The sequence below is a fragment of the Heterocephalus glaber genome, unplaced genomic scaffold (assembly GCF_053883595.1).
Source record: "Heterocephalus glaber isolate CG9 unplaced genomic scaffold, H.glaber_assembly_v1.0 deba00000678, whole genome shotgun sequence".
NCBI lineage: Eukaryota > Metazoa > Chordata > Mammalia > Rodentia > Bathyergidae > Heterocephalus > Heterocephalus glaber.
In genome coordinates, this window is record NW_028258157.1 from 2,049,521 (window position 1) to 2,067,861 (window position 18,341).

The following is an 18,341-nucleotide window of genomic DNA, read 5'->3' on the forward strand; positions in this document are numbered from 1 at the left end:
TTGTATTTTAATATTTTTCTCAATAATATTCGGTGTGCAAGGTCAGTCAAGGAAAGGAAACACAAAATACCTTGTCCGTGGGCCACTGTGAAACAGAACCCTAGCAGTACACTAAGTACAAATGCCATTACTTAGGTTTTCCTAACTGGATTCTGGGTGATTTTCTCTAGAAACATAACACATGCTTTAGAAATAGAAAAGACTTGTTTGAATTAAACTTGTTTGAATGCAAGGACAATATCTCCTTAAGCTGAAATAGCTTGAAAGGCATTTCACAGGTTGATTAATATCCCTTGGAAAGGTATAAAACATTTACAAGTAAAGAAAACATTCATGTACCCACTCATGTGTATTTTGAACCTGCATATTGAGATGGCTGAAAACTAATTTAAAAATTATTGTAGTGCATTTAGAAAAATTCTACAATGTGCACTGTAGTGTATAAGAGGCATCATGTCACTATTTATCAAGCTAAGGCTACTACTGTTTTTCCAATGTTCACTATGCTGATTATGCCAGAGTCTGAAACATTCCCTAGGTGAGCTTTTGCAAACACGCATGCCGCATTCAATGCATGCACTCCTGTGTGTTTAGGCATATGCATGTGTTTTTATGCACATATTAGAAATATGACCAATATATATGAAGTTTAGTGGATGTAACATTGATGAAACAGTATAGAAAATTTGAACTTGTAAATTATCAACTTTTCAATCAATTAAACTTTTAAAGTATGTTGTTTTATGTCCTTGGAAGTAATTATCAATCAGGATATAACATTTTAAAATTTTATAATTTCCATCCTTTTTGAATACATGAATCCTTGTGAATTTCTTCTTAAAATGACAGTCTGAATGCAGATGAGTAGATGGGTAGACAGACACATACATAGGGCTGGAAATTTTAACTTTATTGTTTGTAGGTGACTGTTTCACAGAGAGAGTCACTAGTATCTTACTTTTAGAGATTCTTACTTTATAAATATGATAATGAAATCAATACACTATGAAGTGAAATCTGAAGCCACTGGACAGTTATACTGAACGCTGTACTCGGCACTTGATGTCACAGGCTGCATGACTTCTTACAACACGGCAAGCTGAAACTCAACTACTTAAAAAACAATACAAATATGAAGATATCTACTATTTGTTTAGTCTATGTGAAACATCTGGTATGTTTTATTTTCATGGTTTTATAGTAAATGCATTACCAAAGAAAGCACAAATAAGCTATATGCCAGAGGAACATTACTATAGGAACATTTATTTTAAAAATCAGGAAACATGAATTTTAATGTTTTGTTTACTTTTCCCCAAGAGAGATGATGGGAGATAGAAAATACCCATTTGTGGAAGCAGGAATCTGCCATAAAAATAATGAAAATTCCATTTTGTATTTCAAAGATATGTGATCCTTATAACTTTGGAATTGAGGAGAAATTCAGCAAGCTGAAAAACTCTGTTTATTAGAGTAAAATTATAGGGATATGAACAGGTGATTCCTAGTGATATACGTAAGGACTTTAATAAAGAACAAAGACAGCAGAAGGTATTTCTAACCTGGTCTTAACACCCAATTAATGGGCAGAACTCGATTCTTCACTTTAGCTATCAACAGACGACAACTGCTGATTGATTATCTCAAAGATGTTTAGGAGAAACATGGAAGATAATACTGAAATGACTTGATTCTAGGCCACACAGTCATTTACACCATTCTCACAGTAGAATGAGCCTCACAGTGGCTCTTGGTCTGAATTTTCTTTGAATTTACTTTCTTTCAGAGAGAATTATTTCTTACTTCTAGCAACTGTGGAACCCCACCAACCATATGATCCCTTAAGGGAAAGCTCCTGGCTGAGGTTTGGGGTCTGCCCTTGCAGCTCGCAGCGTGAATTCCGAGAGGAACCTTCGTTAGCCTTGCGGTGTTTCCCCGATTTGCACCACCCAGGATGATGACTGAAACGGGCCATTTTCCCTGCGATCTCCATCTGTATGGGAGCTTAGTTCTCATCCGAGCACCACTGAATTGTCTGCAGCCCTGGCCCCGTGCTGCAATCCTCTCAGGTCGAGCATCTCAGCAGCTTTTCTGAGCAGTACATAAAATAGCGGTGCGTTTCACGCCCAGTTTCACCTTCAACTTGATGAAACTTGGTGATTCATTAAGTTACAGCTTTTTTAAAGTTGACATCAGCACATCTGTCAAAACTCAAGGCTTCTCTCTGAGCTCAGATTCATCCTTGGAAGAGGCTATGGCACAGATCAGAACAGCACTGCTCCAAAATACTAAATTTATAGCCCCGCAGACCATAAAGATGGCAGTAATAAAGATATTTTATAAAATTTGGGAATGATTTTGATGCCAACCGAGACATAAATTGAGATGGGCTAGCTGTGGAGATAATTTAGAAGATTGAATTTTGTGAACGTTTTACTGCAAGATGCTAAAACGAAAATGCATGTATGTAGAACAGCCAAGAAAACTATTAGGAAGTGAAATTCAAGGATGCCATTATGCTTGAAGATAAGACATAAAACATTTCAAAGATCCAGAAATCTAAGATGGATGTTATGACTTTTTACAAAAATGTTGGTACTTATGGGATAGCTTTTTCCTTTCTGGATACATAAATCATTGTACGGCTCATTTTGGCTTATAAGGCAGGGGAATGGGAGACAGTTTAGAGGCAAATTGACTTTGCTAGTCATTTCCCTGAATGCAAAGTTGGACAAGTTCCAATTCTGAGCACAGTAATTATTTCAGGGAGGGAACAGGCTGGGAATAACCTGAAATTCTTCTTTAGCATCCTGTATGAGGTGTGACTGGGAAGACAGGATCTGTATTCTGGGATGGCTACTAAGAGCTTTCTAGGTGAGTGGTCACCCATGATGAGAACAGAGTGCTGGGGTGAAGAGGATGTGGCGCTGGACATTCTGATCTTGCCAAGGTCAGTTTACCACCAGCCCTGCTTTGCCTGAGAGGGAGCGGGTAGCCAGTGGGTGACAAAGGCTTTCATCTTCAGTACAATTTCACCGTAACTCTGAGTTACTTTATGATAGCCTCTGTATTAAAACCTCAGGATATGTAAAATATAAAGTGTTACCAAATATGTTTACCATTACAGATGGAAATGATCAGGCTGAAGTGTGTAATTTGGCTTCATGTTGCTTAGCAGCTTTCTGTGCAAACATCTCCTGTCTTTATGTTTCCATATGAGCACATACACCTTACTGAATGTGAGAAGTGACATTAGCAAGACAGTGTCCATGGTTTAACATGGCTGGGCTCTGGACTACTGCCCATTTGACTTTTAAATGTTGCCACTGACTGTTCCAAGAGAGAACACCGAGTCCTATGGTAAGGTTGGGCGGGCCAAGTTGGAATGCATGGTTTGGTTTCCAAACAGGTGATGTCCACTGCAGTCCATGGTGTGCATGGGCTGTTGGTCAATCAGCAACAGGGGCAGGGAAGGAATAAAGAACCCTTCCCAAAAGACAGCGTTTTGGCACTGCCCAGCTCACTCTGCTATTTTGCCCTCTCCTCCCCTGTATCTCAAGCAAGTAGGGTTGTTCACACACACATGCACACCCACACCCGCACACACAGATGCAGTAACATTAAATACACCAATTCCTTGACTCTATGTGGTATGTATTCTGATCTAAGGAATGGAAGAAAATTTCGCTTGCATTTCTTTACTTTCCCAAACTAACCAATTCTAATGCCCAGTTCTCCCAGATGTTACTCAGTTTTCTTCACCAAAACACATCTTTATAACCTGAAATCCTGTCTAAAGTCCATTCAGTGGATGAGCAACAATACTTAATTATCCACCCTCAATTTTTTTTTTCCCAGCACTGGGGTTTGAAGTGAGGACCTCACTAGTGCTAGCCAAGTTCTCCACCACAGACTTACATTTCCAGGATTCCCTTTCGTTGGTTTTTTGGACAGACACTCATAACTGCAGCATAGATACTATTTTTGAATACAATTGCATCTATAAAGAAACTACACTGGTGAACAAGTGGCTGTATCAGTAGGAGTATATAACCTCTCACCATAGCACAGTGCTCCATACATGATGTTGTGTGAGTCATGGTAATCATTTAATTGATTTGCAAAAAATAGCAAAGTAACTCCCTATCTTGTAGTTGAAGTCCTTAGATCATTCATCCAGAAATATTTATTGAATACCTACCACCTTCATGGTGTTACAATCTGGTGTTGCCCTAGAAATATAGCATCAACAAAATAACAAAGTTCATATTGACATGAAGATTAAAGTCTGATTGGAAATGAATTTTAATCACATCCTTCTGTATTTTTACTTCCAACTGTTATCTTTAACTCTCTATATCTAAGCAAATAGATTCTCTGAAATGATGAATTAACATTTCATAGTCCTTCAATGAAATGGTGCTGATCACAATTCAATAGTTCTACATGAAATAGATGGAAGATAGGTGTCTGACTGAAATGCACCACTTAAGTAATTTAGGGAGGGTGTGTCCATGAGGGTACCACACCCACAGCCATAGTGGTCTCCTCTCTGTTTACAATGAGGACAGTAACCTGCAGAAGAGCCCTTGGGGAGAAAATTTGCAAGCAAATTAGTTCTGAAACACTGTCCCCTTACGGCTACCATGTCCTGCTGTTGTCATCTCTCAAAAAATCAGGCATCAGCCCCATAAAAGTCAGGTTTGCGCACCCTGCACCCGCTGAGGATGGGGCAGGAGGAGCTTTGTTTCAGGACGGAACTAGACTGGGATGCCGACTGGGAGCTACATGTGGCAATGCTTTCCTAATGTTCATTAACCATGGGATTCTACACAACATTAATAAAAGCATTAGGGATGCTTTTAGGATTGAGTAAAGGTCAACAGGATCACTATGTTCAGTTTCAGTGCTCACCCTGGGCTTTCAGGCATTTGTAATTAAGAACTGTTCATTAGCTATGTCATTAACAAGCTTGTCCAGCAGAGGGCAGCGCAACTTCATTATTATTTACATAAAAGGTTGAAGTGGGCAGAATGAGCTATTAGGACAATTTTACTGGATTTTAAATAAAAATGAGTTGATGTTTCAGCATTAAGTAAACAACCTTGACATCAGACGGGTCTTGCCATCTTCTAAGAAGCCTAAAATGAATCCACCTGCATATCTGACCAGTGGTTCAACATGAAGACCACCGTGATGTCCCTTCCCTGAGCACGAAGACAGTGTATCGGGTCTACGCCGTCAGCATACAAATGGGTGATTCTCATGGCTAATTTTAAGACTATTTTCTTCTTTGATACATTTCAATGAACATTCTTATCGCCTACTCTCAAGTTGCTACTATTTATAAGATATATACTTCAACCTGGTTTCTTTTTGTAAAGACGAGAAAGTTGAGCTGTTTTAGATTCATGGGTATCTAAAATCTTGACTTCATCACATCTATGGTAATAAAACACTTTTCTGTGCTTTGTGTGCCTTAGTATTTTCTTTTTGCTGGGCTGTCCCTTGGCCTGGCCGTGTTTCTCCAGTTCTCTTCAGCAGAGACGCGTGTGTCGTGTGAGTGTGAGGTGGTGTGAACGAGTGTCGTGAGAGCCTAGCACACCAGGTCTAAAGTGGAGGCCGGGACTCACCGGGGTGCTGTAAGTCGGAGCAGTGCGTCAGCGGGTCTCCGTTTCGTATATCCTGTCGTCTTGTGCGTCTAAAACAAGTGTAAGTAAGAGACATTACTGAAGCTCTGCGGCCCTTCTGAGATGCTGGTGATAAGAGCGACGCAGAAGTAACACCTGCACCAGAGTCTCCAGGAACTTATAGGGAGAGATGCATTTGCGTCTGACAGAAAGCAGCTCACGTACCTTTGAGAGCAATGGTTAAACCGAGAAGCAAGCGTGCAGATGCACAAATGATGATTTAAGCCTTTTACGCTACAGGGCAAAAAATGCGTTTTTGCAATAAAATAACAATCTTAGCCTCCACGAACTCTAGGATTAACTTCTAAGAAAAAACTCCCCAAATTAAAAACTCCTCGAATTTGGAATAGTGGTCCGTTTCCTCAACAAACAGAACTAACCCTGATTTCTGACCATTACTGTGGGAGGAAGCCTGAACACTCACATTCAAATCGTTACCTTTGTCTTAGTCTGTATCCATAGTTTCTTAAATAAACTTGTCAATTTTTAAAATATTAAGACTGGCCATTCTTTCTTTAAGTTAGTTTTTAAAACTTCTTCTTGCATTATTAGATGATAATAATTTATTAATTTAATGATTTTACATTTCTTTAATTTTCATACAGTTATGAATAAAAATCAATTTATCTGTGAACTGAATAAAAGAAAAAAACACAATAAATGTTGGAGCTAAGGGTAAGGCCTTTTTGCCGGAGGATGGTAAGAGAGGAGAAATGTATTGTCTATGTTTGCCCATAAAAATCAACATTAATGTCCTCTCTATCCTGCGGCTCCAAGCACATTAGCCTCCAGAGTGGGGACGATCTCTTCACCCTCTTCTCTGATGGTCTTGCAGATGGGGAGGGAGGACGCCACCCGGCCTGCTGGGCCCTCGTCTGGAAAGCACCCTCACAAAGACTATTCAGAACTGCAAATACGGAATTTGTTACTAAATTCATAAATTTAGAAGTCTGAAGTATTTATAGAGTTCTATTTGCAGAATCAGAGAGGCTATCAAACAGATGTTGCACACTTGAAAATTGAGCCAATAAGAGAACTTGTGAAATAGGAGCCAGAAAGCACTTGGGCATTTTGCACTGCAATTTAAGCTTTTGAAAAATGGCATCCTAAGAATATGTAAGTCAAAAGGCCTCTAAACACTCTTCTCAAATGAAGGAGTGGCAGTCAAATGAAATTGGATTAAATGAAATCTGTAAGGCATACGAAAATGTGTTGATGGAAAAATCCTTCAATCTGGAACTGTAGGTATACAATAAACACTTACAAATACATAATACATAGATTTTAACTTATTATAAAGTGGATATTCTTTTATCTTCTTCCTTATTAAGCTTAACATTTAAATAGTTACTTATTAAGCAATACCTCACACTTTTCCCTGTAAAGAAAATAATATTCAATTTTAATTCAAACATGGATTCTCCATGTTTTGAATAACAAAATGGCCCTTAGAGCTAAGTTTTTAAAGAAATATATAATTTCAATCTAAACTATTAGCATTATTGCTGTGAAGACTGCATAGTACTATTTATTAAACTATTCATGTTTCCTTTAATCAATAAATATTATTTTCACATTTTTTAAATTGAAAATTTTAACAAAATCAATGGGTATTTGGAAGCAATACAAAGCATCTCAAGGATGAGATGCTGTCATGTCTATTTGGACTGCTGAAGGCTCAAGAAACTGTATATTAAATATGATCATAGTCAGTACTATATTTACATTTCATGTTAACCTGATACTGTGTTCTAATCTACACCACAAACTTAAGTTGTGGATTGTTTAACACTCAATGCTGTTTAAAATTTGTAATGAAAATATTTAACTAGTGACTATGACTTTCTTTCCTCTTTCTAATCATTTAAAGTAATCCCAACCTGGTAGGACATATCTTACTAGCTATGAAAAAGTTACACTCATACTTTCTTTGAAAGCATTAGGCACACTAGAAAAGAAGCAGAACAAAGCATACCGCTCTCACATGCAGGGGCTTGGTAATGCTGGTTTCTACGCTGTTTCAACGAGTCGATGTGCAGTGCTTAATATTTAGGTCCCTGTCTTTACAAGACACTGTGCATTACCTTTCTCTATATCTGTCCTTTCTTAAACACTGGCAAATATCAATAAAGACAGCTGTCAATGAAGAGAAGGGGTATGTGGAGAGGATTACTTTGTTTACAAATAATGCAAGTGTTTCCTTTATTAAAAGGAAAACCAATTTGTCAGTACCTTTTAGGGTCTGTCCAGTTCTCTACGGAACCGTGTTTCCCGCCAGCTGAACTCCACGAATTGACCAAGCATCTGTTGCTAATGCATTCGGGCTCGTAGGCAGTAACCTGTGGTTACATTTCATCTAAACGTGTTGTTGCAGGTAACTTTCTAGATATAACTTGGTAACTTTTGTTCAAGAATTCTGCTCAAAATACTTTCAAGTACTATCAAGAATATACTTCAAATGTATGTGTACTATATATATGCAGGAGATGGACATTTTAGAACGTGGCTCTATATTTCTAATCGAACCGTGTAAACACTGGACGATGCAGTGCTAATGTATTAGCATTTACATTTTCTTGGGTCAAAAAAAATAACCTTCTGGGATGACAATTAATCAGAATTATAGATGTCACATAAAAATGTGGTATTTTCCAATCTAGAAAAAGATCTTGAGTTTTTAATGACTGCATTCTCGTGTGCTCTGTAAAACACCAAAGATAAATAAATTCCTTTCTCAGAATTTTCTGTTCATTCAGAAACATAAATTTCCTTATTAAGATGCGGAAACGGTGTTGCTGGATAGAAAAAAGCAGCATTTTGGATAAAAGTGTGCGTAGTCGGAGGGACGCGTCGGCAGTTTCCGCCCGCGCGCGCCCGCCTTCCTTCCCCCCCTCCCGCGCGCCCGCCCGCCCGCCTCCCTGCGCGCCCCCCGCCTCCCCGCGCCCGCGCGCCCGCCCGCCTACCTCTTGGCCGTGGGGAAGTAGCGCGAGCAGGCGTTTCCGTCCCAGGCGCAGTAGGGGTCGCGGGCCAGGCAGCACTCTGCGCAGGCGCGGCCGTAGGCGTCGCAGCGGTGCAGGGGCAGCTGAGCCACGCCGGCCGCCGCGCCCAGGTACAGCTGTTGCTGTGGGGAGAAGCGAGTGCGCCGCTGCAGCCCAGCCGTCCCGCCCATGGCAGCGCTGCCGCAGCCGACCGAGACCCCGCGGCTGCCGCCCAGGCCCACGCGTGGGCGGGGCAGACCTGCTCCGCCGCCCTGCGCCCCGAGCTGAGCTCTCTGCTCCGTATCCTTCCAGGGCGCTGTGCCCGTGGAACGCGAACTGAACCCTCTGAAGCCTTGAGCCAAGTGAATCCTTCCGCCAGGCGGGCTGGGCACACCTGCAATCCCAGCACTGGGAGGCTGGCGCAGGAGGACCGCTGGAAGCTCCAGGCCAGCGGAGACCCTGCCTCGAAAACCAGATTAATGAATTAAACCTCTCCTCTTTTAGATTGTGATGTCAGGTATTGCGTCTGGGTGACAGGAACGCTGACCAACAAGCTGAGTGAACCATAAAACGGAGAATTACAAAGAGGAGAAAATGAAAACCTTGTAGCAGCTATGATCTTAGAATTTTTGTACAACGTTCGAAATGCTTGAACAAACTTAAGCCAATGTAACATGTCAGCCTCAAAATTATGTAAACACAGCCTGAGACAAAAAAAAAAATTGTGATTTATCCAACATGTACTGTAGTTGTACTATAGCTTTTTCTGCACTAGAGGATTGATTATTTGTACTGTCTTAAAGAGTATGCAAACACTGAAACATGTAATAATACACAGGTATAAGACTTCAAAACCGAATCTTAATTCCTTTCAGAAAGCCGCACTCTAAATAATGGCATTCTCTGTAACATTACAAATTGCCTAATATTCAGAAATGATTAATAATTAACATGCTTTTCCAAAGACTTTCATTCATGAGCTACTTATAAAAATAAGCAAATAAGTTGAATGCACATTGAAGTAGCCTTCAGAATCTCAGAAATTATTAAGGTTATAGGGAGTGTTTATGTAAAAATAGTTCAGTGCTTAAAGCCAACCAATAGACTTAGAATTTACTATAAAAAAGGAAAATAAGAGGGGAAGAGTAATGCCACCAAAACTAAACCATGTGGAAGCATTTATCCTGATAATTATTGCAAATAGAAAAATAAAATTACAGTATATTTTACTAGATGCTCAACTGTATACTATATTCCACTTTGTTCTTGTTTTCAACTTTAGTTTATATTCAATGATGCTAAAAGCCAGGACAAATTAAGGATTTATGGGTAAATCTCTGGAAGGAAAAGTAAAATATTTTTTCCTTCCTTTTCGTTTGCCTTTCATTAGACTCTTTAGGTTTTTTTTAAATGAAGTTAGATTATATTGAACAAAGCGATTTCAGTGACATAAAATGAAACATCCATAATGCTTAAACAGAAAGGGAATCCTGTGGAATGTTCTAGCAAATATCTAGAAGCATGATCAGCAGTAGTGGATATGGACGTGCTAGTCTGGGTTCCACAGTCCTGACTAGTTTAAAAACTGCTGACCGAATGGGTGATACAGCAAAGAGTTCTGTGTGTCGGGCCATTAACTGCCAAGAATCATAAACAAAATTCATACTTAGAGACTTAGGGTATATGACATTTGAGAAGGAAAAAATTATCCAACTGAAATACCTAAATCCGTCACAATTCTCTAGGATTAAAACAGAGAAATAATGCATAGGAAGAATAGAAAAGCAAAAATATGACAACTGAAATTATTGTAATGAAAATCTAAAGATGCCAAATATTTAATGCAACTAAATATTATTTCCATTTTGTTGTCATTCTGCAGGATTATTTATAATGTGCAAAAATAATACAGTGCTACCCAAGTGAAACACAGGGGGTATTGCAGGGTCACTGAGCATAATCTTGTCACCAGCACGATGTGTCTCCAACCAGCTTAGCAGCATCACAGGCCTCTCATCCATCTCTGTCACAAGGGGCCCAGAGCAGGACCTGTGTGCATTCACCCAGAAAAGCAGCCCTAGCACTACTTGCCCCTTTTGAAAATACTGCCTCACTGCAAAAGATGCCTAAAAGCATGAATAAAATCGAGTCCTATCTGCATAGAATCGAATATCTTCCAGAAATGGAAAATGGAAAGTGTAGGTTAGGGACACTATTCTACAATGATATTTTCAATTCATAAACTGCTTCAGTTTGCTTGGTGGTGAAATTTTGAATTCGTAGAGAATCTTTTAGGTAGCTTTAAACATTTTAAAACAAAAAGAAAATACTTTACCAAACTAAATGTGGAGGTAATGTAATTAGGCTGGGCTATGAAGCCTAGCAGAGAATAAATACATAATTTAAAAAATCATTACAGGAAAGGATATCCCAGTCAAGCTTACATCCTGGAAATCCCCGGATTTCCTTGCCAACATGTGACAACTTTTAGATTCCAAGAACAGGTGAGCACATACTCATGAAGGGTAAGATGACAGTATCGGGTCAACGCTCTGTGAGCTGAGCCGGTCTGAGTGTCTGGGAGATTAGCGGTCTATTTTGGTGTGTCTATGGGAAAAGGACATGTGCTGGGTTCCACTGGCACAAGAATGTAGTGCTTCCTTCCAGGGACAAACTGTGAGAGGGTACAAGAGAAGCAGACCCCAGACACAGAGCGCAGTTTAGGGGTCACGTTGGCCAAGTGATCTTGTATGTTACGGTGTGTGTGTGAGAGGCATGTTACTTCACTCTGGATTTTTCTTTTAAATTACCGATAATTAATCCAACTCAGTGGCCAAACTTCTTTGTAAGTAAACCTTAATAGACTGGAGTAAAAACTAGGTAACATTTAATAGGAAAAGGAAATTTGTTAGGAATTTAAATGCCTTAAGTGTTGTGGATATTACTCAGTATTTAGAAGTCACATACTTTTAAAAACGTCTTGCCAGAATATTCATTCAATATGCATGGGAGGGAACCTAATATTCTGTCTTTAATAAATTTATCATTGAGGAGACACTATTTTTCTATTTTCCTTTTATGTTTAGCCAAATTTAAAGTCACATTCTGTTTTTTCTAGTACATAATACTAATGAAAATGTAAAATTAACTTTTAAGTCGATTGTCCAACCATACATTGCAATTGCTTAATTTTATTAGCTTATATTTTGTTTACATATTCTAAATTAAATTAAATTAAAAATTTATTCTCAAATAGCCACTAATGCTAGTTTTGAAGTCCATATATATAATTCATAAAGGATGAAAATAACTTAAGTATTAAGTAAATTATATGATAATGTCTGAAAAAGGGATGATGTGAATTTAAATAATGATTCTGGAAATACGTTTGTAAGATACAGATGTTAGGGCCGGGGATTTAGCTCAGTGGTTTCGCTGCCTGCTACGCAAGCGCAAGGACCCGAGTTCGATCCCCGGTACCAAAAAAAAAAAAAGATACAGATGATATTTACCAAAAACATAAGGGAAAAGAAAACTATTTTCAGTTTAAAATCCACCAGCTTATTTTAAGAATGGTATTTCTTTTCTTGCGCCACTTTTCTTGTACAGCTAAAATGATATGGACTGTGACACACGACAGTACCTGCTTAGTGGAGAGCTCCATTGCTGAAATAGGCGTTGGTTCCTGAAGAAGAAAACATGAAAGGGTTGGGTCAGTGAGAAGAGGCAGTCACTAATTCATTAAGTAAGGCATGTGAAATAAAACATTTCGGAGAGAAAACTCCAGCGCCCGCACACAGTAATACAACTGCAAAATAGGACACGTGGAAGAAACGTCAGGGTCACGTGGGTGGGCTGGCAGTGAGAGCCCCGCGTCGCCCTGCCGAAGACCCGGGGTCCGCAGCTGCAGCTGGCCGAGCAGCACTGGACCTGGGGCTGCTCGGAGGAGGGGCTGACGCGCTGCGGCCAGTGCTAGGTGACTGGAGAAGGGCTAATGGAAGTGCGGCTTTCTCTGCCTTGGATGCTGTGTGAGAGCCAGGGTCAGCCTGCGCCAAGTCGTCCTCAACGAATCATTCAGAAGGTGGGAAGGTAGAGGGAAGCTCCAGCTGTGATGGTACAGATGTGGCCGTCTCTCGTGGTGGGCAGGACAGGGGCTACGCGGTCGTTGCATGGCTTGGACAGATGTTCGTGTTTCATCTGTGTTCAGCCCTGAGCACTGCATGGAGTGTAGCTCAGCGCGGGCCATTGTGGCCATTGTGGGCGATCTGTGAAGTGTTCGTCTCTAACTGCGGAGCACCGGGGCTTGGCTGAACGGGCCAGGTCAGCTCCTGGCACCACCGATGGATGCGGGGCCCGGTTCCAGCCGTGAAGGACCACAAGAACTCAGCTGGGACGAGCTGACTTTGTTATCGCGATGACTGAGTCCCGTGTGTAATTCAGGTCTTTGCCCAACAATACAACCTGGTCAGCACCATGGACGTGCTAACGTGGAGTAACAAACGGTCACCAGGAGTAACCATCACCAAGGAACCTGGTTGATTGTTCAAGGTGGAGCGCACTCCGAGTGAGCTCAGACTGCTCCTCCATACATGTAGACCACTACGAGCCACATCACTGAAGACATTAGCTTACAGTGTGATGGGACAATATGGTGAATACTTAAATTTAAAAATTATTACCCTAAAAGACACCTTGCCATGAATTCCCCTCACAATCCTCCCCTCTCTTCAAACACCCTCATCCTCTCGTCCTTGGCACTTTCTGAAGCAGCTCTGGAGTCCTCTCTCATGAGTGTCTTTGTGTGCACTGTCATGGCTGCTTTGATGTCCTGAACCGATTCACATTTTGATTTTAGAGAAGATCCAGGGGTCACAGGTCACCAGATCCGATGAATATGGCGGCTGAAGCACTCGGTGACACTTCCTGAGCCCGCCTTTCTGTCGGACAGCGCTCAGCTGCAGTGCTGACTGTGTTCGTGGTCATGTCTCCCTCCTGAAGACACTCACAGAAGAGGACTCCAGAACTGCTTCAGAAAGTGGCAAGAACAATGAGAGCTTTTCCAAGCAGAGGGGGTAATAACAATGCATCTTTCACCGTGATGACATTTGACATCTGCTGTGGGGCTGACCACACCCTGGTCCTCTAGACCCACTCCCAGCCACCTCGTCCACTGTCTCATTCACCTGAGATAACACATGGCTAAGAAGCTGGTTGCTTGGGTTTCAGCTGGGACTGATATCCCCATCATCTATTTATCTGCCTACAATTTATCTAGAATCTTGTGAGTTTCCCTCTTCCACCCCAAGGTAGAGCCTGAAGCATGATCCAGGGTGGAGAATTGAGTACTGATAGAAAGGTGGGAAAATCACCTATGAGCAAATCTGACAGATGATGCCTTTCAGCATCGTGCTTAGCTATTTAGATCAGGACAAACCCTGCCTTTCTATCGCTCAGGCATCAGATCACCAGCTCCTCAGTGTAGCTCACTGGACTGTGGGTGTCCCGTCAGACAGGGCCTGGGGCAGAGAGAGAGACCCCGGAGGAAGCAGGACAAGGCTGACAGGACAGGAGGAGGGACAGCAGCACTGTCTTACAGGGTTTATCAACTGTCCCCCTCAATTTGAGACCGAGATTCGGGCTGTTTGGTTCAGTGCCGGGCCCTTAACACCTACAATTACACATGATATTTGCAAGTTATCAATGAATACTTGTTAGGAGAGCCGATGAATGATGTCTCCAACAATCTTCCCCTTTCCTCTCCCTTCAACCGTCTCCACTACTGCTCTCTTCTTTCCATTTTATCTCTATAACATCAAGGCAGCGGCCTCTTGCAGTGTCTGTCCTCAGTCCTTCTCGCTTAGCTGCGATTCTCTAAGCAGTAGTCTGAGCACTGTGGTCACTGCCATCTGATGTCACCCCCAGTCTAGCCCGTCCTGTGGAGAGGAGTCTGCTGTCCTCAGAAACCCACATCACCCGTGAACCTGGGCTGCCAAGTGGGTGCTTTTCTGGCTGAACTGCTTTGATGGAGTTCTGTATTTTATGCAACACCGTTCAGTACTTCTTGACTACCTCTTCTGTTACATTCCACGGCACCTCGGAATCCTTCCTTGATTCTCTCCCTGAGCCTGGCACACAGCTTTTAACCATCAGCCACCCTAGCACATGCCTGCCACTGACTGCACCTTCCTACTCATTTTTGGACACTGCTTTCTTCTCCTTGAGCGTATCCTCTCTTCTGCGGCTAATTACTGGCTCTAGGTGGCGGAATCCCAAATCTCTGTCTTCACCCTGAATGGCTGAGCTGACAGCAAGGTTTTCGTAGCAAATTTAACATGACCTGCCTGAGAAAAATGAGACAAAGGATGTAGAATATGTACTAGATACTGCAATAATTTAGAGATTTCCAATAGTTTTCTATTTTTATAGTTTAAATGAATGATACTAATTATTAAACAACTTTTCATAGGTATTATCAACCATAAAGAGCAATGTAATGAAAGTAATGTCACTAGATTTTATCTCTATTTGGATATGATCTTTAGCATTTAGTAGCATTGAATCAGAAAAAATAAAGGGAATAGTTAATCAAACATACTCAGCTTTGAAAGATAAAGCTGAAGATGAGATTTAGGCTTGTACAATATTGGAATAAATTCATCAAAAGCCTTAGAAAATCTTCCATGGCAATATCTTCCATTCCAAAGAGGTCACATGAGAAATAGTTATGGAATTATATAATCAGCTACCTTCATGCAGATTTTCACGAAACTTTACATTCAAGGTGCAAAGGAAACACTTCTTAGAGAAAACTTAACAGCTAGTATAATTGAAGTGAAAATTAGCTATGTCTAAGTTCTTTATAAAAATGAAATTGACTAATACTCGTTTATTTTATGCTCTTTGCAAACACAAAAATCTAGATAAGGCAAATGGAAACCAATTATAAAACAGGACAAAAAAATGAAAAATGTCCTAACACACACCAGTCTCCATGGTATCATATTATGACCTCAACATTCTTAAATTAAGGTCCTAGAATCTCTTCATTAATACAAACTTGTTTTTTATTTAGGCCAGAAAATTAATGGCCCTTTGGAAAAGTATGGTTATATACTCCTTGTAGTTGAATTTTAATGGAAAATATGTTAAGATGCCATCCATTTAAATAAGCTATACTTTTTCAGAGAAATTGCTGGTGGCGAATGTGACTTTCATTTAAAACAGATGTAGCTTCATAAGCGTTTTTTACAAAACTGGTTTCAATTGCAAGTTCAATTGGTGTTCATGTAAAAATGAAATTAAAAACTTAGCATCTTTGCAAGATTTTCAGTGACTCTAATTTTACGTACTTTTCCAGATATTTTAATTCAGACCTTATTAAACTTTTGCTTTGCACTTGCAAAGCTGCTCAACCTACTGATCCCAGGCGATTCTGCTGCAGCTTGCCGGGTGCGAAGCGTGTGGATGCTCCCTGAGCATGAGTTAATAAGCGAGGTTTTGGAAACCATCAATTATGTTTCACATTTGAATGGAAATTAAACTCATTTGTTTGCTCAGCTGTTCCCGGAATATTGATATTGCCTAAGTTGGGTTTGAAGTGCCGGCGTTATTGACGTGACCATGCTGCAATCCTCACAGTCAACAGGAGTGTAAACAAGGACCTTCGTCCTGGGGCACCGAACCAGAGGAGCAGGGCCCACCTGGAGCCCACCTGGGCCGGACAGGGAGAAAAGGGCCACGCCGACTGAAGCAAAACCAGTGCGTGTCTGGGTCCTACAGCTTCTAAGTATTTTAAAAATAGTGTATATTTATGGGGTTTTCAAGCACTGTAAACCAGATTTTCATGTGCCTCACAGTGAACAATAGTCACCACTTACTAGGGAGACTGATCTCAGGAGAACAACTGAAGAAGTGTTCAGAATCACAACCCTCAAGTACAGAGGACATTGAGGCTTGGTGGGTTCTAACCAGCTTCTTCAGAATCCCAGTAAAGATGGTAGAAGCTCATATTTGTGACTGCACATCGCATCTGGCATCAGGCAGTGTCTCAGCACTTTAATTCCATTTTGAATATTTAATGGCAAATCAGTCATTTCTTGAGTCCTGTAACTGCTGATTGTATTTTGCCTCTTATCACCTATTAATAACAATTTTGCTTTATAATGGAAATTTTCTTATTACCAACCAATATTTTTCTTGTGAGACTGACTAGGATTTGATTTCACCTAGAATAAAAGTAACTTTCCTGTAATGGAAGCCCCTGGAACATTCTGTGATTACCTGGAATGCTTTCCTAAAGCCACCCTCAAAATGGTGACCGGCATGGTGGTACAGGATTCAATCCAGGAGTTTACATGAGGTTTGCTTATTCTGCCCAGCAGGGGCATGGCCTCTTGGAGATGAGAACATGGGGAAATTAACAGATTGGTTAACACAAATGTCTGCATCCGTGTGTGTGTGTGTGTGTGTGTGTGTGTGTATACATGTGAGCATGTGGCTGCGTGTGTCTAAACCCAAGAATATCAGGCACAAACATGACCCTAGATCTCTACCTTGTCTATTTACCTTGTCAAACTATGATAATGCTCAGGCTGAGCTTTTATTTTATCTTGTTTTACTTTAAATGGAATGATCCCAGCTCCATGGAAACAGATACTGTCACATTTCTCCGTCCTTTCCACTGTTTCACTGTACATGGCTTAGCACTTTAATGTGTTGTGTTTTTTTTCTCCACTGGAAAAATTAAACAAAGTTTGACAGTGAAATATTCCAATTGCTAGACCACAATATATGTATGAACTTTGCCTGATAGAAGAGAACGTTGAAGGTAAATATTTCTCTAAACTCTGCCCAAATATGTTTTGTCTACGTGAGTGTCAAAGAAATAAAAATGACGATATGCATAGCAAAGAATATGGAAGAAAGCTAGATGGTTTCAGGAGAAGGAGATGTGTTTTTGGTTGCAAGAAAAACCTTGTTTTATAAAGCTGTAGACTGCTAAACAATCATTTCCGTACCAGCACAATGTTGTTTATACATAATTGTTGCAGACTACAGAGAATTTCTCTCAAGATAACTTAAACACCACACAAGTGTTGTGCTTCAGTTATCACAGCTATAAGTTAAGAGATTGTGTACTTGTAAAGAAAAATGACTATTAAATACCTTGTAAAATTATTGGCTTTGAGCATCTCATGATTTTGTTGAAGGGCATTTTAACAGCCCAGCTTAAATCAAAAATTTTTTAAAGAGAAATTTTTATGAATATCCCGAAGAACATTAGTAAAAGAAGGAAATTAAATGATAAGAGAACACCATAATTAAAGGTCCAGATGTGATTTCAGAAAATGCAAAAAAAATTAATTGCACTAAAACAGTCCCGAACAAAGTCAGTCCTTGAAACCACAAGGCACACCACGTATGAGCTGGTAAACCCGGAGAGTGCAGGGCCACGTTTACAACACTTATCTCTGTGGTACCGGAACCTTGCGTGGGCCAGGACTATGGTAGACATGGATGTCTATTTATTTGCTGATAAATTAATAAATGAACTCTATTTTAAGAATGTATGAGAACTGAAGGGAAATGTGCAAAAGAACCATGACTAACACAAACAGAGTCAGGAAATAATTAACATGCTCCTAAGATAACCTATGTTAGCATCTCTGTAACT

General features: G+C 40.4%; 1 protein-coding gene across 3 annotated transcripts in view; it reads right to left on the bottom strand.

The window, feature by feature from the left end:
• The window catches only part of Sema3a (semaphorin 3A), a 453,595-nt gene that overhangs the window by 11,203 nt on the left and 424,051 nt on the right, over nt 1-18,341 (bottom strand). For all 3 annotated transcript variants that reach the window (XM_087206759.1, XM_087206760.1, XM_004839772.4), the window contains exons 15-17: nt 12,312-12,353; nt 8,654-8,811; nt 5,634-5,701 (exon numbers count right to left, since the gene is read on the bottom strand). In XM_087206759.1, coding sequence (XP_087062885.1) covers nt 5,634-5,701; nt 8,654-8,811; nt 12,312-12,353 — 268 coding nt within the window. The remainder of the gene's footprint in view (nt 1-5,633; nt 5,702-8,653; nt 8,812-12,311; nt 12,354-18,341) is intronic.